This window comes from Eriocheir sinensis, chromosome 35 (assembly GCF_024679095.1).
Source record: "Eriocheir sinensis breed Jianghai 21 chromosome 35, ASM2467909v1, whole genome shotgun sequence".
Taxonomy (NCBI): domain Eukaryota; kingdom Metazoa; phylum Arthropoda; class Malacostraca; order Decapoda; family Varunidae; genus Eriocheir; species Eriocheir sinensis.
In genome coordinates this window covers 4,108,728-4,135,384 of record NC_066543.1, presented here as the reverse complement: position 1 = coordinate 4,135,384, position 26,657 = coordinate 4,108,728, and the positions used below count along the sequence as shown (strand labels likewise).

General features: G+C 41.7%; 1 protein-coding gene and 1 long non-coding RNA gene across 2 annotated transcripts; one reads left to right on the top strand and one right to left on the bottom strand.

Annotated features, from left to right (window-relative positions):
• The first annotated feature begins 511 nt into the window (after positions 1–511).
• On the top strand, positions 512–1,935 carry LOC127007279 (uncharacterized). The gene is made up of 3 exons (XR_007760156.1): positions 512–646; positions 1,137–1,297; positions 1,823–1,935. It is a non-coding gene; the product is annotated as an uncharacterized LOC127007279 (long non-coding RNA).
• A 5,450-nt stretch (positions 1,936–7,385) lies between these two features.
• Positions 7,386–26,595, bottom strand: LOC127007277 (NPC intracellular cholesterol transporter 2-like). The gene is made up of 4 exons (XM_050878051.1): positions 26,427–26,595; positions 9,904–10,020; positions 9,030–9,205; positions 7,386–8,622 (listed from the first exon to the last, which is right to left on the bottom strand). Exons 1-4 carry the CDS (start codon positions 26,494–26,496, stop codon positions 8,542–8,544), a joined length of 444 nt encoding a protein of 147 aa, XP_050734008.1. The 5' UTR covers positions 26,497–26,595; the 3' UTR covers positions 7,386–8,541.
• Positions 26,596–26,657: the final 62 nt, after the last annotated feature.

The window sequence follows — 26,657 nt, the reverse complement described above, 5'->3', positions numbered from 1 at the left end:
TAACTGTCTGGCGAGGTAAAGTTTGGAGCACACGCTGAAGCTGTGCGGAGCCTTGGTGGACACTGGCCCTCGAGTCTGTGGTAGGAAATGTCTTGTGAGGGCTATTCTTAACTCAGTTGATGTAATAGTTAACTCCTTGGTGTTCTTCCTTACCTTTTGTTGTCAAGCCTCCTGCTGGGTGTTGGGGCGGGTGGAGGGTGCAGGTCAGTCCATTAGTAGGCGTGGGCTTGCCTTTGTAACGGCTCCCACTTATGATTGATATTGATTGATAGTTTATTGTTGCTCCTTAGTCTTGATTCTTGATTGTTGATTGTTGTTGTGTCTTTTACTTTAGTTCAATTTTCTTCCCAGAGGCCAAGCCAGCGCCAGCATCCGGACACTTGACGCTAAAGTACAACAATACCAATATTAAGGACTATCAGGTACTATCCTTGTCTCTTGTTACATTATTCTCACTAAATTAATAAAAACACCCAAACATTCATTATAACCATGAACTTTGGGATGATTAGCGGAAAATGTAAGTCTAGGCCAGGGTCGCCATCAGCCTCCGGGGACGTGACGGTCATGTAAACACAACAGAGGCAGGAAGGCAGGGCAGGGGAGGCAGAGTTCACGCTGTCTTGTACGATTATCCAGGCTGTGGGTGAGTAAGTTATCAATGAGTCTGTGTGTGTGTGTGTTTAGCTACTTGTATTTACCTAGTTGTAGAGGCTGGCAGGGTGGTATGCGCAGGGATGAGGGCAGGGGAGGCAGACCATTCCTACAATCACAGCTAAGTGCACTAACACTTCAGGAAATTTTTTTGAGCTGGTCGTCTACGTGGGTGATTACGCATCTTTCAGACACAACCAAGAAACTCACTTGTTGGATCCCCAGGACTATAAATGAATGCAAAAGACAGACCATATATGCTGACTCTATGGAAGGCCTTGGTCCTTCTCAGAATAGGTCTGCTGCTACCCATGATCTCCACACATAGTAAAAGATATAAACAGATTAAAAGCACTCCAGAGAAGGGTAATTTTTTGTCAAAGGTCATTCATAGACTGTTTTTGTCTGGCATATTTTGATGATGACTAAGTTAAAATAACGTTGGCTGGATTGACTTAATTTGATATCAAACTTTTTTCCAGACAAAAAACTCAAGATGAAGTTGCCACACAATCTTCTGCTCTCTGCAACACTCTATATGTGCATAATGGGGAAAGAGGATGTGGACTTTATAGACACAGAATCAACACAAGACAAGGAGGCGGCTCAGAAGTGTGATGCTTGTACGATTGTCGCTAGAAAGGTGAGACCCACGTCTGTGTGATCTTCATAAGCTGTGCATACAAATGTTATATAAACATTTCCCAATTGCTTATTCACCACTAGCTTGGATGTTTTGTCACAGATTCTCATTTAACTGTATGAGTAATTGGGTTTGGAAAATGCCTCATATCCATAGTTAAGACTCAATTAGAGGGAGGCAGTATTAAGACACTTCCCTAAAACTGATCATTCTTTTAGCATATTCTAACATTCTTCTGCAGGAACAGTACTTTGCAGATTCTTTTGTTTTTTTTCCCCTTGAGCTGTGTTCTTTGATGTAAAGAAAATAAATGAATGACATGTGTTTTCATTTTGATAAATTTTTGCTTGGGTAAAAGTACTTTTCTATCTGTTGCATGTATTCCCTCACAGAATACTTAAAAGAATGTGTAGGTATTTATGCATATCAATATTTTAATCTGATGACATATTGCAGACTCATTATTTTATCATTGAAAAAGATAGATTGAAGGATACTGTCTCTTATTACAATATTTTTTTACAGTTTGTTGATGCTTTTTCTGAACTTAAAGAGGAAGCAGCAGCCAGCAGTCAGATGCCTCACGATGAAGACATTATTAACGCTGCAGAAAGTGTGTGTGATGATGCGTGGGAAGGGTAAGTGAAGGCTCAGAGCAGTTGTTTCTTTACTCCTGATATCACTTTGGCTGGTAGGCAGACTCTAAAGATGCTGGGTATTAGATGATTATAGATTGTAAAAATTAACCCTTTCAATGATATGATTATTAATGCTGTAGTGTGTGTGATTATTAATGCTGTGTGTGTGTGTGTGTGTGTGTGTGTGTGTGTGTGTGTGTGTGTGTGTGTGTGATGATGCATGGAAAAAGTAAGTGTGGGCTTGGAGCAGTTCTTGTTTAACTTAGTCCCTTTCCTTGTAGGCAGACTTGAGAGATAATTATATATGATTGTGTAGAAATTAACCCTTTCAAAGATATGATGCATTTTACTAAGGGGCATATTTCACCCATGGAAAAAAAAAAGCATGTATTCACGGAAGCTACTAAACTTGTACATAATTTATTATTATTATTATTATTTATTATTATTGAGAATAGTTTTTATGAGGCCTAATTCAGTTTGACATTTGTGCAGGTTTGGCGTAAAAATGGTAGACGGCCAAGAGAAACTCGCAGCCCTGGAACTAACAGCCGCAGGGAACGAGGAAGAAACGGTTTGGTCCCGGAGGTATGGATGTCTCTTTTCAGTTATGATGAGTTACCTTAATTTGTGGGTCATTCTCCAGTGAGGGGTATTTTCATCACCTTCACCATTGTCATCATTATAATCATGCTAGTAATGTGTGTTTCTATGTGCTTTTATGCATTATTCTTAAGTTGTATATATGCAAACCTTCCAACAGAAACCAATAAATCAATAAATCTTTTACTTGACATGAATGGTATTGGTTGGCGGATGAAAACAAATAAATTTTGCGTGTTTGTATATTGTATATTCTTCTTTTATTGGAAAATTTTGAGTATTATGATTTTTTCATATACCGTATCTAATAATGAGACATTTTTAACATTATAGATGTTCATTGTAAATTTGCATTATTTCTCCAATGATTATTAATTTTATTATTAATTTTAATATTTCCATATTATTTTATTATTGCTATTATGACATGTGATAGTAGTAAAGGTGGTGTTATAACTTAGCTAGTTAAGGCTTTTGCTTCAGAATTTTGTTTTCAGGAGGCCTATACAAATTCATTCTTATGCATAAAGGAAGAACTTTTTGCCATTATTTTTTTGTTGAGCTAAATGCAAAATAAGTGATCATGTGAATATTTTTCTTCTCCCTGCAAAGACTGCAAGACATGTGTGATGAGCTCTTGGCCGAGGCGTCTGACGAAAAAATTCTTTACAACACCTGGGCAAGTGGCAACTCCTTAGAGGACCACCTGTGCAGGTAATGAATCAGATATCTTGGAAAAGTAACTATAATTCTTCACGTTCTTACCTTCTAATGGTATCGGTATTTTTTTCTATGCTATGATTATACTTCATTAAAGAAAACAAATTAAAGTGTAATTTATTCTTTGAACATTTCTATAGAAGATGGCACTACTAGGGCTTGTCTTGATGCACTAATAGCATCCAACTGTACTTATCAGATTGTTTATCTGAGAATGAAGAATAACTTGTATCCTGTGTGCTGTTTTCAGAGGTGAAGGAACCTTTGCTGCCTGCTCCTCAGATGACTGGGGGCCCTGGCCGGGCGACGAGTACGATGACTACGAAGATGCCTCAGACTTTGAGGACATTCACGATGAGTTTTAAAGGTTTACATTGACGTAAAGTTGGTACTTATAATATTGCTCTTTAATAGTAAGCTGAATTAAGTTAAACTTTTATATAAGATTACATAGATCATTAATGCATACTTAGAGTTTGTAGTTTTTACTCTAACTTAGGATTTTACATTAGCATGTTCTCTTATCAACAGCAAAAATAGCATAATCAAAATATGTATTACAAAAAAAAAAAATCCAAACAAATATAATTCAGTTGGTTCTCCTTGTGCTAAAACTTTCTATAACTTAATCAATTAGCTAAGCATCCGAAGTGTATTGTTCATCAGGTTATACCTTATATAATATTTTAGCAAATTTGAATTTTATGCAAATTATTATTTTATTAAATAAGTTTTAAAATTTGATGGTATACATAGCTACATGTGGATTCCTTTTTGCTATGAAATTACAATAATTGTCAGATGGAACAATTTTTGTTTTGTGAGAGGATTAATTGCTTACATGGTGGTCAACAAGTAACATCCATTTATTCACACAGATCTCACTCTGAAGTATTTTGTTCAGAGAAACATGAGAATGGATGTGAAATTATGTAAAAAAAAAAATCAAATTGCATTGGTGCAGTAATTGCCTCTGGTTCCTCTGTCTCATAGCTTTTGTTAGGTAGGAAGTCCTTCATGTTAGGCTTTAAAACATATTGGAGCATGTGGGTTAGTACAGTTTCCTAACCCAAACTTTGAAAGCACAAGTTTATCACCCATTTACCAAGGGAAGGACTCAAACATGACTGTTGTAAACAGAGTTGAAGCCAAACTGGCCGTGGCATTATTGATTTAACTTTGAAGATTGTTGTTCATGTGCATTTACTTGAAGCACAGTCATGATAATGAAACAGGAGAATTCAGTATCCCCAGAAAGTTCTATGGATTTCCACATAGAAAATGATGATAATGATATGGATTTCCACATAGAAAATGATGAAAATGATGAATAATAATAATTAATAATATTAATAATAATTAATAATATAATAATAATAGTGATAATGTACGAGGCATTTGTGTCACACAGCAGTAAAGGTCAATTTGAGAGTATATGCTGTTAGTTGCATGTGGCTGTTGTGTTCATATCCTTAACATTGCCCATTGAGCCTGTGATGGATGAGAACCCATTAATCTGGGACACAGGGCCATTGTGACATCTGGGTCACAACAGTTTATCTTCCCCAAGTTTTTCCAGGTACCCATTTATCAACCATCCTGAAAGAAAGGATAAACCGCTGGGTGGGCTGCACACTGACTGCCCACACTGGGATTCAAACCTGGGCCAGCAGATTCACTTAGGCGCACTAATCACTGTAGCACAGAGATGTAATGAAGGAGAGAAATACCAGCTAGGGTACTTACTAAAGATGAGGCAGTATCTTGGTCATCACATAACTTAGGGTTCTGAGTCACATGCAATCCATATACTTTATATTTATTCTTGCACAATTAAATTAAACCCTTAAGCTTTGTGTCAGGTCAAGAAAACTCAAGATTCAGCCATATTGTGTTTCATTTTAACAGGCTGAAATGCTTACCATGTACCCATGAGTATGCAGTGACTCAAATCTGTTCACTGTGCTCAGCACCCTTGAAGACCCTGTAGAACTGTGGGGCACCTTCAAACATGAAACTCCAAGCCATAAAGGAGTGCACTGGAGAGTGCTTTAAGTCAAGGAGTGGCATTGTCTTAGAGGAGACATTATAGAATATTCCCCTGCCAGGCTTGCTGGGAACTGAGAGCTGTCTTGTGTGAGATCTATGTTTTATGAATCTCATATCGATGAGGAAACAATCACTGAGAAAATATGTATAGTATAGAGTTACCATTAAATGCCATACACTTAGACAAGTAGTACAATTTACTATTTAGAAACACCAAAAGATGATCTTAAATCATCAAGCCACCATGGCCTTAGTTGCAGGCATGGTCTTAAGTATGGATGGAGGTTGATAGAACCATTATCACTGATATTCTTAGAGGGGCCTCATGGTCGACCTTGACCTTCCCCCAGTCTTCCGCAATCAATATAATTATATAATTAGACCTGTTTGTTGATTTTCCATTTTCTGCACCTTCAAGGGCTCCTTTGTTAAGTTATGAGTATCTGCATAGACAGTGGGTGCTGAGTGAGGTGTAGCATGACTGGTCAATTTTTATTGTGTTCTTCTAAAGTAATCAAAGAACCTTCTAATGAATCTTCCCCATTTTTCCTCTCTTCAAAGTAGATTCTACATGTGTGTATCTTGTCTCATAACAGTGCTTAAACATTCTACTAATTTCCATGTTGAGTGACCTAGTTCACAACCCTGGACAGCATGATAGGCTGCATTGTGGCCAGCCACATATCAGTAATGTCATGATTTGTTCACTGGCCAGTGGCCATTCATCATTTATCAATGGTATAAAGTACATACTAATTGATTAGTTGGTGGTGGATTTTATGATACAGGATGGAAGATGGCTGCTTGCCATAATAAAGCCGAAGATTAATGTAAGTTCAGTATGATGACCTCTATTGTAGTCACTGCCAAATAATGCTGCAGCAACACGTTTGCCATATAATTATTTATTTTATATACATATATACTTTTTTACATGGATATCTTTGTGCACACTTAGATCATAGAGGTGCTGCAAGTGTCACTAAGGCTGGCACAAGCATGTGTTAATTTTTACACAATAAATATGTGCATTTGTTGTTTGTAATGCTTATGCTTACTATTTCCCTTGGGCATATTTACATCGTTCATTCAACCCATCAACTTTTATGTCTTTATGAAGCAGCTCATGTTGATTATGGTTTACAGTTGAACTTCACAGTTGATTGGCCTATAGGTGGTGGTTGTGCTAGACATTGTTTGTTCAAGCTTTCTTGCCATCAAAAGGTAAAGTTGGGAGCATATGCTATTAGCTGTGCATGGCCACATTACTCCTCTCCTTACCATTGGGAGCTTGAGTGGGTTAGAACCCATAACCTGGGACATAGAGGCCTTGCTGTGTCTGGGTTGAATATAGAGAAGTGGCTAATGTTGGCTGGTCAGGGGATGATGTGGCATCTCTATGTGATATGTTAGGAGAAAACAAGTGCTCGTGGGACACCAAAAACCCAAGTTATTGCAAGAAATGACCACAACTTTGAGTAATATATATGTTTTGGTTTGGGGAAGAGGCCAGTGGAAGATGCTCATGGCCAAATTCACCGTTGACTACATGCACACCTTTTGCCGCCACTATGGGCACCGCCTGGCAGCAAGGCGCCAGAAAACACCACTCGGCTGAGACGCCTTCAGGCGCCCAAGGCAAGGCTTTCGAAGGCGTTGTGGGCCTTTCCAGGGGTAGTTTTATGACTCTGGTGGTAGTTGGACCCTTCCTCTACATGAACGTGAAAAAACACTCATAAAAACCCGATTAACCTCCTTTTCGGCCTTTGGAAACAGTTGATGTGAGAGGCGGAAGTGCCATGGGGGTGGGAGCGGGCTGGGTGACCATGGAGGTGGGAGTGGGTCATCACATCACCCAGTTCACTTACATTTTACTCATTAATGACGATAGACCAGTAGAGTATATGTATAGTAACCCTGTACCACTAAGTAGTATAGTAGACTGAACATACATCATATATGCTTTTAATCAAAAGTACCCTTTTATAGGTTGCATGTGCTAAGTGGGAAAAGGAGTGTTATAGTACTACAAAAGAGAGAAACATATAAAGATGATACTCATCAAATGAAACTCCCCGTCATCTCAAGATTTTATTCTTTCAGATGAGTACAAGTTGATGAATAAAACTTTTGAATTATTGATTGGCAACATGCAAAAAATGTTTTTCATCAACATTGTGAACACTTAATATACATGTTCATGTATGCATAAAAAAATAATTGATAAATTACCTTAAGCTAGAAATGTTTGTGACCTGGTGACATGCTGAGCTCTTGCTTTCACTCAGACTTCCACATGCCAGACAACATGGCCGTATTTAAGGGGCAGGGGTGATGGGGATGAAACCCTCCCTCAAAATGTTAGTTGGTTTAAAATGGATCTTGGCATAATTTGAAAGTGATCCTTAGTTGATAAACAAAGTCTTCACCCCAAATCAATTTTTAGATGCAGCCTAATAGGTAATAACAGATAGCCAAACACATGTGATTTTCACTGAAAAACTTATGTGCAGCCCAGCAATTACAGTTCCAGTGTTTAAAATGAACTCGTTGATAAACTCCTTTATGTAACTATTGATTCCATGTTTAATTAACAAAAACAAGTATTTTTCCTTACACTTCTAGTAGACATACATATGCCATTTTCACTGAGAAATTACATAAAACCCAGCAGTTAGTCCCACTTTTCAATATGAACTTGAGGAACAGCTTTACCTTGTAATTCCACATTTAACAAATACATATATATTTACCATACATATCCAGGAACTTATCTTTTACATGTACAATTAAGTATATCATTAAATGTAAACTGCATGCACGTTTATAGTAATTCAACTCACTTCACACATAAATAAAACTGCATTTTTTTAAGTGGTATAATGTAACAACAACCAGCAACTCTAAATACTTATGTAAAAGTGCTTTTTTTCCCCAGTTTTTAAGCCCAAGCTCAAAGAGTAACCTTTGAATGAAGTACTTTTCTGATAGTTTAAATTTATCATCCAAATGAACACTCATAGTCTTTGGAGGAGGAGAAGTTTTTTATATATAATCTTTCAATGCCAAGTTTAAGGGGACTAAATTTCATGTACTAGACACTACTTTCCTGGGGGCGGAGGTGATTTTTTTCTGCAATTAAACATAAGATTTACATGAGATTAACTTTTACATGACCATGTACAGTAAATCAGAGTGTAGCAATGAGGTTTGTTTGAGGAAGTCACCTTGCTGTTACTCCAACTTGACATCAATCATGATGCAGACCAAAGAGTTGCTGCCATCCTTCAGCTCCCATTTGACCTTCAGGCCAATCTGTGGAGGGAAAACAGTGTTAACAATGATGCATGAGTTTGTGCATATCCAGGATTTGAGTTAGCCTTGTTTTGTTCTGTCTTTGTATCTACTTTTATCCATCCAGCTTTGTCCTAAAGTTGTTGATGTTTCTCAGAGGTGGCACATGTAAGGTGATTGTGTAGTCACCTTTGCCTCTTTCCTTTGTTTCAAGATAAAATGATCTAATCTGCCCATCATTTACTCCCTTTCTTTCCTCTTCTCCATATCTTATAGTGAACTACTACTTCAGTTGCCATAACCACTTACCTTTAATTATTTCAAATGCCTTAGTTACTCCAGGATTGTGTTTTATTCTTTCTCCTGCCTTTCCCAGTAATTCATTCACCCTCCTAAAGATATGTATATGATCACTGCCAGCCACTTACCGATGGGTAGATCTTCCTGACGGGTAGTGAGGCCTGGTACGTGTACTGTTCACCAGCAACGAGGGGACACGTGAGGCCAGAGTTTCTGCATCCATCAGAGTTTTGCAGCGGGAAGGGGATGGGCACGCCACCAATGATGCCATGCACCTCTGCCTTGACAGTAGAGATCTGGGAGGCTGCACATGGGGAGTAAAGATTGCCGTATAAGTAGTGATTATAATGGGATGTCTGGTAGTTAGAGTACACCCTCCCAATCAGTATTCATAACAGGCAACAGATGTCTATGGAATATCAAATAGTATCTTAATGGTAGGGAATACAAGTTAGGGGTAAAACAAACAAAACAAGTGCCTGCAGTATGCTGCCCCATATAAAAGCAGACAAAGATACTAGAAAACATTATTAGATTTAGTTCCAGAAGTATCCTGAATCTTCCCTCTTGAAACAGTTAGTCATAGGAGGGTAAAATATGGTAGGAGGAAGGCTGTTCCAGAGTTTACCAATGAAAAGGATGAAGGAATGAAGATATATTGGTTAACTCATGCTTAGGGATGAGTTTGAGTAATGGAGTAAAAATATTGGTCAGTAGATCATGTTCCTGGTTTGCACACAATACATATTTAAATTAGTTTTCATAACAAGGAAAGAGCAACTCTGGAAAATTTAGTGTATTTTCATACCTAAGCTAAATTTAAGAGTACCTTGATGTGAAAACTAAATGGATTGATGTGTCCAAACCTGTGAGCACACCCTAAGGAGCTGCTGGCCACAAAATCTAGGGGGGAAAAATGTTCAAGCCTGTGAGCACACCCTAATGTGGTACTGACCACAAAATCTAAGGGGAAAATGTCATTGATGAATATGGTATCCTTACTTGGGGTGAATGGCAGTGCGATGGTGGCCATCCTTCCCTTGTGGAAGGTGCAGGGCTGTGAGGGTTGTTCGCATCCTGTCACCTTAATGTCAGCAGTGTTCACCTGAGCCGAACCGCCTGTAATGAGGGCAAATGTGGAATTGTAGTATACATCATAACAATCATCAGTCATTCCAATTTAATACGCCATTGTCATACTTCACACCCCTCTCAATAAGGCTCTAATTTTAACTCCACCCGTTTCCCTATTTCCCTTTACACTAGCAATTTCGAGGTTGCCACACAAAAGCAAACATCGTACCTCATTTATATATATATATATATATATATATATATATATATATATATATATATATATATATATATATATATATATATATATATATATATATATATATATATGGGCCGGATGAAGGTGGGGGACATTTAGAAATTAGAGGATTAGAGAGGCGATACTAGAAACGGGTAAGAGGTGAAGGATGGTATAGCATAAGTAAAGAGAAAGGATGTAGGGAACTTAGAATGAGGGGTGAGGGGATGGAAGAAAAGGCAAGAGGTGAAGGATGGTATGGAAAGGGTACAGAGAAGGGGCGTGGGGTATTTAGGACGCTAGAGGGTGAGGCGATGGAGAGAAGGGTAAGAGGTGAAGGATGGTACGGAAGGGGTAGGTAAAGAGAAAGGGGCGGGAGTGGCGAGGTGACGATTGATCTGCGGGAAGGATTCTGTCATTCTACTGCTCGCCCGTATAAGGGAGAGTGACATGCATCTTTCTGTGGCCTAGCAAGAGGGTCGGCATTGTAAGACCCTTTCGCTTTTCACCTCAACTATTTCTAAAGGTCAAAGAGGGGATCAATCGCGTTCTGATGAGTGTTTCTTTATGTTCATGGTACAGAAGAAGGGTCAAACTACTACCAGGGTCATAAAACTACTAGAAATGCCCAAAACTCCAACGCTTCTCACCTCAACTATTTTTAAAGGTCAAAGAGGGGATCAATAGGGTTTTGATGAGTGTTTCTTCAGGTTCACGGTACAGAAGAAGGGTCAAACTACTACCAGGGTCATAAAACTACTCATGGAAATGCTCAGAACTCCTACGAAAGCCTTGTCAAATATATGTGTGCTTGGGCGCCGAGATGTTTAGTAATACGGCCAAACACTCACATCTGACAAGGCTTTCGTAGGATTTGCGGGCATTCTATGGGTATACTCAGGAGGTAGTTAACCCTGCTTATGCATTATGAACCTAAAAAAAAAAAAAAAAGCTCTCACGAAAGCCTGATTAATCGCTCTCGGCCTTAGATTGACATGCGAGTCGGAAGTGTTTGAGAGTGCGATGAACCTTGAGACTCGGGTGGTGCGAGTCAGTGATCTTGGTGTGACTTATCTCCAGCCGTGGCCGGTCCGGGGGCGGGGCTGAACTGATAAATAGGTACGATAGCGTGTAGTTTCTTTCGTCACTCGTCTTGCAGTTTCTAAGCTTCAGGTGGGAAGGGACCATGGCGTTATCAGTTTATCGTACTCAGCACATAGCATTTATCGGTTCAGACCCAAAGCTGTCGTACACACACACACACACATAACGTTATTTATTGATGTTTTTGGTAATATTTATGTGACAGAAACCGGAAAATACAATGCACTGAGTAAGATAATTTGGTAACGCTGGATGGGAGGTGAGCGCTATGAGGCAGACGTGGTATATCATGAAGGCTGGAGGCTATTTTCCCATGTGTTGGTTGCACTTTTTTTTTTTTTATATATACAGTAGAGGAAGCAGCTCAAGGCAAAAAAAAAAAGAAAAAAAGAAAGTCGCAAAGCACTGCCCTTGTAGGAGTAAATAGAACTGAATGATCAGAAGAGTCAGTTTTGGATGGAGAGGTGTCCCAGATTGGGGTCAAACGCCATCCTGCATTCACGCCGCTCCTGCCCGCTGCCTCCTACCTGCTTAGCGCTTCTGTCTCAACACAAGCTCACTACCAATAGATATGAATAGCATTATCTTCATCATTATTATTATTATTATTATTATTATTATTATTATTATTATTATTATTATTATCGTCATTAAAGTTTCACGATATTCCGGCCTGTAAGATACCTTGGATTAGCAACAATGGCACGTGGTTACGGTCACGCCTCTACTGAGTGCCAAGGTGGGGGTCCAGCCGTGCGTGTGTGTGTGTGTGTGTATGTCAGGCTGCTGAGTCACGTCCCTAGCCATGTAAGATGTGTTTGCATTCACAAGTTTGTTGACACCAGCCTTTCCACATACCTTTCATAACCAGTACTTCCCCGACCGCCTCGTGACGCGCTGACTTCTCAGACACCCCTTTTGTTTTGTTTTGTTTTTGTTTTGCGGGATAACCAACACAACCGTTATCTTTTTTTCTTTTTTTTTGTCATTGAAGTTTTACTCGCTCGTTATTATCGTTTTTTTTCTGTCGTGTCGTGTCACCATAAGTTTCCCATACCTTGGTAACTTAGTGCATTACAATGATGGGTCTTACCAGGAAGTTAGTCGATTCGCTCAACAAGAGTTTCGAACCAGCTACTACGTCATGAAACTGTTAACGGCTTAATCTATGAACGCCAACTCCGGCTACATGAGCACGTGGCGCGCCTCCCGAACGTCAATCCTGCTCACTGGGTTGTTTCTGTACGACACAACCCTGAGTGGAGGAAACCAAGGGGATGCCACGTAACTCATGACTGGGGCAACTCGATCTATCCTGCCTGGAGAGACTTGAGATGGATGGAGCAGCTGCGTGGGTGCTTACTCGGGAGGGACTGTCGGTAGTGGAGGCGGTTTGTGAGTGAAGCGACGCGTCCCGAAGCACATATAACCAAGAGGTACAACGGTCACCTTTCCTCCATTGTTTTCTCAAGGTAATTACATAGCCAGAAAAATTATTATGTGACGCCTTGAACTTCAACACAAATAATTATAACGTATGTGACTCCCAGACTTCAAAGGCTCAAAATTTTACCGTGTGGCCAGCTTTCCCAGGCCTATAATACTGATCGACGTTCTCGGGAATATGCTGAAACTATCGATATCCAACCAAGACAATAGCGCGCTCAAATAACTGTGTTCAATCATGTTAAAACCCTAATTATCATCATATGTTTGCACGTTCACACACGTATAGGCGCAATAAATTACTTATATACGTAAACTAAAATGTGGCGTGTCTGTGTGTGTGTGTGTGAGAGAGAGAGAGAGAGAGAGAGAGAGAGAGAGAGAGAGAGAGAGAGTTTGGCAATGGGATCCCGAGAAGCCTTATCCTGCATCTAGCCCCCCAATGCTTGCTGCTTCCTACCCAGCGCTTCTAACTCGGCACAAACTCCCTACCAGCAGATAGAACACAGTGTTAGTTGAATTTCCAGGCAGAAACACTGGGGAGGAGTCAGTGGGCATGAGCGGCATAGAAACAAGGTGGTGAATGACGTAACTCTCCCCATCAATGGCTTTGGAGAGAGAGAGAGAGAGAGAGAGAGAGAGAGAGAGAGAGAGAATCTGTACCGGTCATAACGTTCAGACTGACTTTGCTTTCCTAATTTTGTAAAAGTAGCCTAGTGCTCGATTTTTTTCATCCTTCTCGACCTTTTTAAACACCTTCTTAATCTTCAACGTGCATGGTTACACCTGGGCCAGAGTTTACCTATCCGGTCACTTACGCTTTCAACCCCTTTCATCGTAAATTGAGGCGTCTTGTCGAACAGGTGAAGATTAGGTCACAAGGAGGTAAAGATAAAAGATTGCATTGAACGCCCGTTAAGACCCAAATTCTCACTTTTTTTTACAGCAAAGGAGACAGTTCAAGGGCTTAAAAAAAACAGAAAACACTAATGAAAAAGCTGCCCTTAAAAAGATTAGAGAGGAGTGGCCGAAAGAGAAGTAAATGGGCGTACACACCTAAATTTGGTAAGGCGTTCGTAGAGGCTGTGTTAGTATTTTCATGGGTAGTGTTATGAGCTTAGTGATAGTCTGACAAGGCCACTGCACCATGAATGTGAAAAACTCTCAGAAGAACCCGATTATAAGCTCCTTTGTGGCCTTGGGAGTATTTGTGGTGAGAGTCGATAGCTTCTGAGAACACGGGCCATAATTGGTATTGTCAGATGCTCACACCAACTATTTCCAGAGGCCAAAAAGGAGGTTAATCGAGTTCTAATGAGTGTTCTTTTAGGTTCACGGTACAGAAGAAGGTTCAGACTACCACCAGGGTCATAAAAGTACCCCTGGAAATGCCCTAAACTCCCACGAAAGACTAGTAAATTACGTGTTCTTGGGCGCAGAAATGTTTAAAAGTATGGCCCATAGTTGTTTGGTGAAGGACGTTAGGGGTAGGAAATGGGGCCTGTCTTGGGGGGTTAATCCCACCTGAACGATGCATTCTCTCCCTAGTCTCGGGCCTCTTAATCGACCTTGGCGCAACAGATTTTTCTCGGTTTCTTTCTTCCTTTTTTATCGCTTTTACCTTGTCGTGTATTCTGCAGTTACATGAAGATTTTCCCATGATTTTGTTATTCCTACCATTAACTGCATTACGAGCAGGGAGGTCATAAACACACACATCACGGTAATGCATTCCATGAGTTGCAACACACACACACACACACACACCCACACACACACACACACACACCAAAAAAAAAAAAAATAAATAAATAAATAAATAAAATAAAAACTTCCTCCCCACAAGTGAATAAACCAGACCGATATACAATAAATTTAAGTCTTGGATATGCAACAATAAATTATCAATCAATCAGTAGTAGTAGTCGGTCGGGAGTTTCGCCTTTGTAACGGCACCCCCTGATGTGTCTCTACTGTCTTGGGTCTATAATTTCCCTCTTTTTTTTTCTTCGGTGTGTTCATTTTCAAATAAAAAATTTCCAATAGTGTCGTCCTCTTCTTCCATAAAATAATCGGACGAACAGTGTTGGTCTTGGTCCGTTCCTGAGTCTGGTATATTAGAAGTGCTGAAGAGGGGCTTGGAAACGCTTGGTAAGGAGGATGGACAAGACTGACTGGGAATGTGATGCAAATTTTGTGTAGCAAGGCCAAAGGGAAGCAGAGGTATGCATGCTGATGGCAGATTTTGGCGCAGTGTGTGGGTGGATGGGACGAACTACATGTTGCTTCTTCACTCGACTTTTAGGTGTGGACAGAACCCATGATATCAAGAAATAGCAATTCATTTTATAACATTCTCTCTCTCTCTCTCTCTCTCTCTCTCTCTCTCTCTCTCTCTCTCTCTCTCTCTCTCTTCCTCTAGAGACCGACCATCTCAGCTCACTCCTTCCCCCCTCCTCCCTCCCCCCTTCCCACACACACACACACACACACACACACACTATCTCGCGTTCCTCCTCATCTGCATCACACACACACTATCTCGCGTTCCTCTTCATCTGCATCACACACACACACACACACACACACACACACACACACACACACACACACAGCCATTATTACGCAGTCCGCAGTACGGCAACAAAAGCCTTCATTTAACTCGCTTCATCTGATCTTACCCAGTTCATGCTCCATTCTCCTCCGGCACAGGTTCGTATTTCAACTCTTCCTTCGCCTGGTCTGCCTTGACTTCTGCAGTTCCTGGGTTGCCATTCTGTTACGTTTCTTGTCTATCTAATTATCAGCTATATTTTATTTTTAATCATCATTAGAATATTTTTGACCCTTGTATGTTCCCTGACACCTGCTTCATGTCACTACCCTGAACATTCACCCCCCACCCCACCCTCACCACCACCATCTCCACTCCCATCACCACCGCCACCTGCTCTATCCCAAGATAAAAAGAGCTGACCGTGTATGCACCTGTACCTGACCGCAAGATAGCAGACGATACGCCTGGTTGGTCAAGATTCTCAGATAAGGGAAAGCGTTGTTCCTACACCGACAAGGGGATAAGCTTCCACTTGACCCTCCTCTTTTTTTTTAATTTTTTTTTTAAGTGCTGCCTGTAGCGCCGGTAGGCTTTTTTGAGGGGCCTCTTGGACGGCCCCAGCCTGATGGTGGCGCAGGCGAATTTCATTTAAAGCGGCTGCCGTGATGTATGTCTTTTGCTTGGCCCATGCTGCTCCCCGGTGCTCCTCTTGACCGAAGCCGCTGAAGTTAGCGTTGAGTGAAGATCCGGGCACCATGTGGGTACTGGGTAGTCTTCCGTCAATCGGCGATGGCTTTAAAAATCAACGCGTTTCGGTGGAACTCGAAACTAGGTCCACGGGCTCACCCCCCCCACCCCCCCACCCCCACCCCCGCACGCTGACCACTCGGCTGGGGTGGTTAATTTAGTATGGAGTGGCTGTGGTGGTTAATTTACTATGCAGTGGCTGTGGTGGTTAATTTAGTATGGGGTGGGTGGGGTGGTTAATTTAGTATGGAGTGGCTGGGGTGATTAATTTAGTATGGGGTGGCTGGGGTGGTTAATTTAGTATGGAGTGGCTGGGGTGATTAATTTAGTATGGGGTGGCTGGGGTGGTTAATTTAGTATGGAGTGGCTGGGGTGATTAATTTAGTATGGGGTGGCTGGGGTGGTTAATTTAGTATGGGCTGGCTGGGGTGGTTAATTTAGTATGGGGTGGGTGGGGTGGTTAATTTAGTATGGGGTGGGTGGGGTGGTTAATTTAGTATGGAGTGGCTGGGGTGGTTAATTTAGTATGGAGTGGCTGGGGTGGTTAATTTAGTATGGAGTGGCTGGGGTGGTTAATTTAGTATGGAGTGGCTGGGGTGGTTAATTTAGTATGGGGTGGCTGGGGTGGTTAATTTAGTATGGGGTGGGTGGGGTGGTTAATTTAGTATGGAGTGGCTGGGGTGGTTAATTTAGTATGGGGTGGCTGGGGTGGTTAATTTAGTATGGGGTGGCTGGGGTGGTTAATTTAGTATGGGGTGGCTGGGGTGGTTAATTTAGTATGGAGTGGCTGGGGTGGTTAATTTAGTATGGGGTGGCTGGGGTGGTTAATTTAGTATGGGGTGGCTGGGGTGGTTAATTTAGTATGGAGTGGCTGGGGTGGTTAATTTAGTATGGAGTGGCTGGGGTGGTTAATTTAGTATGGGGTGGCTGGGGTGGTTATTTTAGTATGGAGTGGCTGGGGCGGTTAATTTAGTATGGGGTGGCTGGGGTGGTTAATTTAGTATGGGGTGGCTGGGGTGGTTAATTTAGTATGGGGTGGGTGGGGTGGTTAATTTAGTATGGGGTGGCTGGGGTGGTTAATTCAGTATGGGGTGGCTGGGGTGGTTAATTTAGTATGGGGTGGCTGGGGTGGTTAATTTAGTATGGGGTGGCTGGGGTGGTTAATTTAGTATGGGGTGGCTGGGGTGGTTAATTTAGTATGGGGTGGCTGGGGTGGTTAATTTAGTATGGAGTGGCTGGGGTGGTTAATTTAGTATGGGATGGCTGGGGTGGTTAATTTAGTATGGGGTGGCTGGGGTGGTTAATTTAGTATGGGGTGGCTGGGGTGGTTAATTTAGTATGGGGTGGCTGGGGTGGTTATTTTAGTATGGAGTGGCTGGGGTGGTTAATTTAGTATGGGGTGGCTGGGGTGGTTAATTTAGTATGGGGTGGCTGGGGTGGTTATTTTAGTATGGAGTGGCTGGGGTGGTTAATTTAGTATGGGGTGGCTGGGGTGGTTAATTTAGTATGGAATTGGGTGGGGTGGTTAATTTAGTATGGGGTGGCTGGGTGGTTAATTTAGTATGGGGTGGGGTGGTTAATTTAGTATGGGGTGGCTGGGGTGGTTATTTTAGTATGGAGTGGCTGGGGTGGTTAATTTAGTATGGGGTGGCTGGGGTGGTTAATTCAGTATGGGGTGGCTGGGGTGGTTAATTTAGTATGGGGTGGCTGGGGTGGTTAATTTAGTATGGGGTGGGTGGGGTGGTTAATTTAGTATGGGGTGGCTGGGGTGGTTAATTTAGTATGGAGTGGCTGGGGTGGTTAATTTAGTATGGGGTGGCTGGGGTGGTTATTTTGGTATGGGGTGGCTGGAGTGGTTAATTTAGTATGAGTACCTGCGCAGCGAGGAAGGGAGCCTCTCAATTAGTATTCTTTAAACTTACCTCCCTACGGGTCATTTTTATTCCAAGTATCAACCCCATGACCCACTTTTATTTTAGCTATCATCTTCACGGCCCAGTTTTATTTTAAGTTTCACCCGTATGACCACAGTTTTATTTCAATTCTCACCCCCATGACCCAGTTTTAAGCCTCGGCAGAACAAGGAACCGGATTATACAAGTCCCCGTGGCGACCGAGATAATGGTAGGGTTGGGTAGGGCAGGGGGTAAGGAGACAAGGAAGGAGAGGGAGGGAGACACTAGAAAAGTTTTTTTAAGGAAGTGAAAGAAGAAAGGAGGACAGGTATGATGGAGTAACAGGTAGGAGAGTGCTGGAGTGGAGGGAGTGGAAGTGAAAGAAGAATGAAAAAAGTGAGTAAAGTCAAGAAAGAAGGACAGATAGAAGAGTGACTTTAAGAGAGGAAGATTTAAGGGAGTGAAAGAAGAAAGAAGGACAGTTAGGAGAGTGATGGAGGGGAGGGAGGAGGATTTAAGAGAGTGAAATGAGAAAGAATTAAAGTTATTATAGGTGAGTGACTTCAGGAGAGGGAGGAAAATTATAGAGTGAAAGAAGAAAGAAGGACAGGTAGGAAAGTGATGGAGGGGAGGGAGGAGGATTTAAGAGAGTGAAAGAAGAAAGAAGGAAAGTTATTATAGGAGAGTGACTTCAGGAGAGGGAGGAAGATTATAGAGTGAAAGAAGAAAGAAGGAAAGTTATTATAGGAGAGTGACTTCAGGAGAGGGAGGAAGATTATAGAGTGAAAGAAGAAAGAAGGACAGTTAGGAGAGTGATGGAGGGGAGGGAGGAGGATTTAAGAGAGTGAAATAAGAAAGAAGGAAAGTTAGGAGAGTGATGGAGGGGAGGAAGGAGGATTTAAGAGAGTGAAAGAAGAATGAAGAACAGGCAGGAGAGCGACTTGTGGAGAAGGAAAATAACTAGTGAAAGAAGAATGGACAGTACTGTGAGTTATGTTCCTTCTCCGTTTTTATCTTTTATTTTACAGTAAAGAAAACAGCTTGGAGGCAAAAGAAGGAAGATCTCGGAGAGTGAAAGGAGAAAGTGTACAGTTGTGTGAGTTGTTTGTCATCCTGTTGGTAAGAGAACCGGGTAGGACACGAAGTAATGGGTTTAAACTGGATAAACTCAGATTGAACAGGGACATAGGCAAAAATTGGTTTACTAACAGGGTGGTGGATGAGTGGAACAGGCTTAGCAGTCATGTGGTGAATGCCAATACAACTGTCACATTCAAAAATAGATTGGATAAATTCATGGACAGCGATATTAGGTGGGGTTAGATACACGGGAGCTTAGGTTCAAAGGAGTTGCCTTGTACTACCGGCCTCTTGCAGACTCCTACGTTCTTATGTTCTTCGTTTTTTCATCTTTTTTTATACAGTAAGGGAAGGAGCTCAGAGGTAAAGAGAGGAAATTCTAGGAGGGTGAAGAGTAAAAAAAAAAAAAATAAAATAAAAAGGACATGCGAGTTGTGTGCCTCATTTTTCCTTCTCCTCAAGTCACTCTCCTACCTCTCTTTTTTTTTCACTCTTAAATCCTCCTCCCTCGCCTCCATCACTCTCCTACCTGTCCTTCTTTCTTCTTTCACTCTCTTAAATCCTCCTCCCTCGCCTCCATCCTCTCCTACCTGTCCTTCTTTCTTCTTTCACTCTCTTAAATCCTCCTCCCTCGCCTCCATCCTCTCCTACCTGTCCTTCTTTCTTCTTTCACTCTCTTAAATCCTCCTCCCTCGCCTCCATCACTCTCCTACCTGTCCTTCTTTCTTCTTTCACTCTATAATCTTCCTCCCTCTCCTGAAGTCACTCTCCTATAATAACTGTCCTTCTTTCTTCTTTCACTCTCTTAAATCCTCCTCCCTCGCCTCCATCACTCTCCTAACTGTTCTTCTTTCTTCACTCTATAATCTTCCTCCCTTACAGTAAATAAAACAACTCAAAGGCAAATGAAGAAAGATGGAAAAGAGTAAAAAAAAAAAAAAAAAAGTTATGTGAGCTGTGTTTCCTTTCTTTTACACGCAGCACTTCAAGGGCAAAAACAAAGGAATTGGCGACGCAGCGAACCTCTTTTGACCCAGTACTCTGAGGAAGCCAAATCTATGTAGAACGGGAAGGAAAACCTGCGCCGGCTGCTGCGTCAGGAATTAGAAGCCGCAGAAAACAAGCAAACACCTACGAAGAGCGTCCGACACTTGACTCCTTTTATGATGGAGCCGCGTGGTGGGTTTTTTTTTTTTTTTTTTTTTGGCCTTGACCTCTTTCGTACCATAAGAGAGAGAGAGAGAGAGAGAGAGACCTTATGAATAATTCCAACGTTTCTTTGGTCCTTTAGAATGTATTCGTGGTAGCCGGTGTTAGGCACCGGCCACCACGAATACATTCTAAAGGACCAAAGAAACGTTGGAATTATCTCTCTCTCTCTCTAGGCCTGCATATTAACGACGAGGGCTAGGGGCAGCAGAGATTGGCCAGGCCTAACCCACGGGGCAGGTAATCTTGGAGTGATCTAGACCTACCAACACACCTGCCGCGAGCCGGGGCATGATGCCAATCAGCTGACGGCTTTATCCTCGGCGTGGAAGCGGATTACTGCGGATTACTTGGGCAGAGGACGATGAAGGCTCAAGATTGTTAATAGCGTAAACGCATCCATTAACGAAAGTGTGTGTGTGTGTGTGTGTGTGTGTGTGTGTGTGTGTGAGAGAGATATATATATATATATATATATATATATATATATATATATATATATATATATATATATATATATATATATATATATATATATATATATATATATATATATATATATATATATATATATATATATATATATATATATATATATATATATATATATATATATATATATATATATATATATATATATATATATATATATATATATATATATATATATATATATATATATATATATATATATATATATATATATATATATATATATATATATATATATATATATATATATATATATATATATATATATATATATATATATATATATATATATATATATATATATATATATATATATATTTGTTGGTGGGTGGGTGTGTGTGTGTGGGTGTGTGGTTGCGTGGGTGTGTGTGTGTGTGTGTGTGTGTGTGTGTGTGTGTGTGTGTGTGTGTGTGTGTGTGTGTGTGTGTGTGTATTTGAGAATATGTGTGTAATTCACCACCACCACCACGGGCTGATCACGAGTTGGACTCGCAATCGCCAGCAAGTACCCTCCCGACATGAGCAAGCTTATGCTCATTATATATAGTCGATCTCTGGATACTGCCTGGACCTCACACACCACACACCCCATCCCCCTTGCTCAAGGGGGGACAGTAACCACTCCTTGTCAGCGGAAAGATTCCGGCCTGCTGAGCGGGACTCGACGCGCCTGTCAAGCCGAGAAGCCTGGCAGCACAGCGCTCTAACCGATTGAGCTACGGAGCGGTGTAATGTAGTGTGTGTACGTGTGCGCGTCCGTGTGCGCGTGTAAACGAAGCCTTTCATAGCAGAGAAAGTGGAGATCTCATGAAAGAAAAGGTTATTAAATAGAAAAAAGAAGAGTTGGCTAGGAGGATGCAAAGTGCACACTCGTAGTCCTCATCATACGACTGTTGGTCAAAGGGTGCGCGGTGCACACTGGTGAGCTGCAACTCGTGGTCGTCACTCGTCACCATTCCTCGTGTGAGTCACGGGCAAGGCAGCAAGGTCGTGGAATGCGCACAAATGGCTGGTCGCCTCTCTAGACTCAAACGTCTAGTGCACGCGGATATCACTTTCTAGCATCTGGTTTGGTGGGCGGCTCACATGCAGTCGCCCTCACCCCATTCCCACGCCCAGAACTGAATACATTCCAGGTTCGACATCCTCCTGTGTCAGTCGATTCCGAACTACATGTCACATACCCTTCAATCTGAGCCCAATTTTATCTTTCAAAAGCATCTCCTAAGTTTCCAGCAATGACAGACAATTAAAACATATAGTAGATGCATCCACTTTGTATTCACTATCCTCCCATATAGCCGCTTCTGAACGTCCTGCCAATACCTTTGTCACAAGATCAACATAATGGTTTAGATATGTTCCCTTCATGTATAAAATCCTCCCACGTTGGTCGGTCATGAACTTCTTATACCTCTTCCCATGTTAAGCAAATCACTATAGATCTACGTTTACCATTCCTTTCATAGCTGCGAATTCGTTCCTCCAGTGTCAGTGTTGCATTGACACCAACAACAAAAACAAACTCAGCCACACAATGCGACCGGTCATGGACAGAAAAAGTAATAAACCTTTAAGCCCTATTCTTCGATAACAGTTATCTGTCACCTTCTTTTATATTTTTGGCCCATCCTTAATTCAAAATCTTAACTGGAAACTTCATTTGGGTAACATATTCCGGAAGGTGAAGTCTTAAAGGTGTCGGCGCCGAATGTGCTCCCCTTGCTAAGCCACTAAGAAGCATAGATTTTTGCTTTAGTACATCGAAATGCCTAAGCCTAAAACTCCATCCTAGCGATCTTCCCTTCCCTCAATAGCGCTTCAGCTCAACCTGAAATAACTACACGATCATAAATCTTTTACTTTTCCTTACTACATTGCTACTCCTTCCCCAGCCCCCTCTGGGTACAAACACAATATTCCTTCTCGTTCTTCGATATTTTGAAGTTGTGGCCTGAAGTGTCGTGACTAATACCGTTGACATGTTAGTGCTTCATCAATAGGAAACTTCGGGAGGCTGGTGGAGTGTTGGTGTCAGCTGGTCGTGTCGTCAGCGGTAGCGGTAGCGGTTGGGTGAAAGCTTACTACCTTTCTCGTCCAATGTGCAACGTTGACGCGGCTGAGCAGCGCTGCTTGAGTCACAAACCCATAATATCGTACTCAGTATATGGAAATTGTTCCTTTCCAAAATTATCGCACCCATTCAGATAACAGTAGTTAATCAACAAAAATGTTAATAACTTAATTATTGATGTATTCATTCATGTAGAATGGGAAAATTAATGTTATTGAATCGGTTTTAAATGTTTAACACCAGATATTTTTCATAGCTCTCACAAGACTATCTTGTTCCAGAAAATCATACTGCTTCTGTAACGTAGGTACTTGCACTAAGTATTTTTTGCAATCCACGCATCAATATATGAAAAATATTGCATTGTTGCATTCATACTATCGCCTATCGTACAGTTGGTCAACTTATTGCATTTTAGATGACTGAAGCAAATCTGGCAACACCAATCTCCCCTGCTGCCAGCACATCGCCTGATCTGATCTGCTGGGCGGCACAACGTGACTCGCCGCCTCCCCCGCGGCGCAGTGTTCTCAAGCGTCGCTCACGGCGCCTCAGGTGCGCCGTGGGCAGCAATAAGCGTGGCGGGTGAGCATTAAATTTTTATACAAGGATTTGTAGCACCATTCTCCAGAGTGCAGGTCCAGCCCCAATACTGTGTCGCGAGAGATTACTCACCGAGTCGCAGCTTCTTCCAAAATAGAAACATAAATGCCAAATGGAGGGAGGCATGCACCTTTTAGTACCATTATAAACAAGTTTCTTTATAACAGCGCTTTTCAAAGTAGGTTATGGGTTGCACCCCCATACTGCCTCACAATAAATTACTCATTGGGGCGCTAACTCTTCACATAATGAGATACGTTACTGATTACCACTACGCACCGCTCTCAACACCGTCAAGAAGCTAAAATATGGGTCGTGAGGACATTGCTTACAATAAAATGCAGTAGGAAGTTTGAAGCAGTCTCAAGATCTGTCTAGTGAGCCTGTGAGTCCCCCGTTTGTGCTATAACCCTGCCGTGCAGCAGCGGTAGTACAGTGTAGCAACAATGTCTGGACGCAGGATGCATGAAGTCCAGATTCACGGACCACACGCGGTACTTGCTGACTTTCACTTGTTACACCGAACTGTACCGTAACTTGCTGACGAATAACGGAAAATAAAAGGTTTACAGAATTGCGGGTCTCTGACCGGAGCACACGGCCCGAGGGTGCTGGCGCTTGGATAAAGGAAATGTTTATCCAGGAAGAGAGCAATGCCCTGCCCTGCGTACACACACACACACACACACACACACACACACACACCTGCGATTATTCAACCTTATTCTTGCATACATCACGCGTCAAGGTAACTAAACTTTGCTGCCACAACATTCATTTCACACCAACCATACGAACAGCTCATGTCTACACTACAGGAAGACCTCCGAGACCGAGAGTAGATTCCTGGAACCGTTACGGAGCGGTACTGATGCCAGACAATGGGCCAGCCTATGCCAGCCAGACCTCAACATACGTTACGTTATGTTGTTCCGCCAGCCTCCATCCACGAGGAATACGAGATGTGCTGAACCTTTCGCTGATTTGTAAGAGACGGGAATCTTCACATACACTATTTTCCTTTCTTTAACAGAGTGCCATTCATGAGAAGTCGGTGAACATTTAGCTCCATAGACTGTTTTCTGGCCTTCATCATTTTATAACTTCAACGTCTGCAATCAGTTCTTCCCCAGATCTTCGCTCGAGCAATCTGACGTCTGCCGAGTCTCCGCTAGTGACCCGTATTCTCAGACGCTTCCGGCTCCCACAATAAGTATTTCCAAAGGTCACAACGGAGCTTTGTCGGGTTCCCATGAGTGTTTTCAACATTCATGGTGCATAAACCTCGTCAAACTATCCCAAGGCTCACAAAACTATACATGGAAACACCCAAAACATGTACGAAAACCTTACTTAATGTGGCATTGTAAGCTCCGAAATGTGTCTTCCACATGCTACGACACCTTCAATTCTTCCACGTAAGCGATTCCTTTCGAATTCTCACTCAGAACGTCCCTAGAATTTCAGTTGCCTTCTTGTCTTTACATTTACTCTACTTTTTTCCTTTGCTTATGTTAATGTGTGGATTGACTGTGGTGGCATAGCTCTCCCAAGTCAAGGGTGCAGGGAGCGCGTGGCCTTGACTAACAGGGCTGACTGACAGCGTGTCAAAAAGAAATAATTATTCACTGACAATCTGATTTAGCGAGGTACACACAACACAAGCCACACGCCATAGTAAAGTAGTATAGAGTTTTTTGAAGATTTTATTTAGGTCAAGTTTACTACTACTACTACTACTTTTACTACTACTACAACTACTACTACTACTTCTACTACTACTACCACTACTTTTACTAATAATAATACTTATACTACTTTTACTACTACTCATTGCTTATAGTTCCCTACAAACACACCTATCGCCTGAATAGCAAACATATCCACTGACCCTTCCTGTGGACTTATCATCGACGTGGAAGACTGAAGAGAACACTGTAAAGTAACATTCGGCTTTCGACAGTCACTCATGAACTTCAGTAACGTAACGGGTTGATGTCAGCTTACCGCCCTATCACCAGTTATCAGTGAGGCGGAGTTCTCTCGTTGCCCTCACATCCGCGCCGATGACACTCACTATAATAAGCACTTCCGTTCGCATGACGCACTTAATGAGTAATAAACCCGTGAGCTGCTTCCCCACCACTGCCTCATACACACTCCTTTGGGGGTAAATAATTTCAACCAGTAATGAACTCCGTGGTGAAATACTGGTTATTTCTCGATCTAATTGTATGTGTCCAGGAAATGGCCATCATGCAAACCGCTATGAAGACTTGATTTGGCCGGAGGTTTAAGGATTGAGCCCTGCAGGAATAATATATATATATATATATATATATATATATATATATATATATATATATATATATATATATATATATATATATATATATATATATTCAGTCTTCCATGGTGGGGCTTCACAGGCAGGTGACACACACACACACACAAACGGAGGGGCTCATCCTTCTCAGCCCACCCACTCCCGGACGAAATTAAGTTATCCGGTGGTTTTCATGTTGTTTATCGTCTAATACATATATAAATACATCAGTAAATCTCACTTGAAAGTACCTATAAGCACCCTTCTAGTAAAAGCATCACTGGTTGACAAGCTTCCTATGAGTTCCTTGTCTCGAATCGCTCACTTCCCCCTATTAAAGGAATATTCGTATGCAAATTATCAACAACCCATGAATTTTATGTCTTCAACATCATAATAAACTTTAAACTTTAATCAGTCAATCAACATCATCAGGTTCACATTCTCTAAGGTACGCGTATATTGACTATAGCAGAAACGTTTATTTATGTATACCTCTCCTTGTGCACTCGTATATAGCTCTAACATACGCGCCTAATATACGAAGATCAATTCAGACGAGAGGCCACACACAGCTCGATCCAAAAGTCTCACAAAACACTTATATATTCCACATCTCAAATCACTCTTCCCTTCAAACTGTGTCTAATATGTGGAAATTAGGAAACCACTGTACTTACCGCAGCTTGAGATGTTCGTCGCGTGTGCCAGGCCAGCGAGGGAGAGCAGGAGGAGGAGGAGCTTCGCCATGGTAACAAATAGGATAAGACGGGAAGGCACTGCGGCAGAACTTAACAACTGTGTTCGTCAATGCGCTGCCTGACTGTACTACTCAGCGCCCTGCTCGCTGCTTACAAATGCTCTGTGTGGCCGTGATGGAGCGGTTGCCAGACACACATTCCCTCGCATGT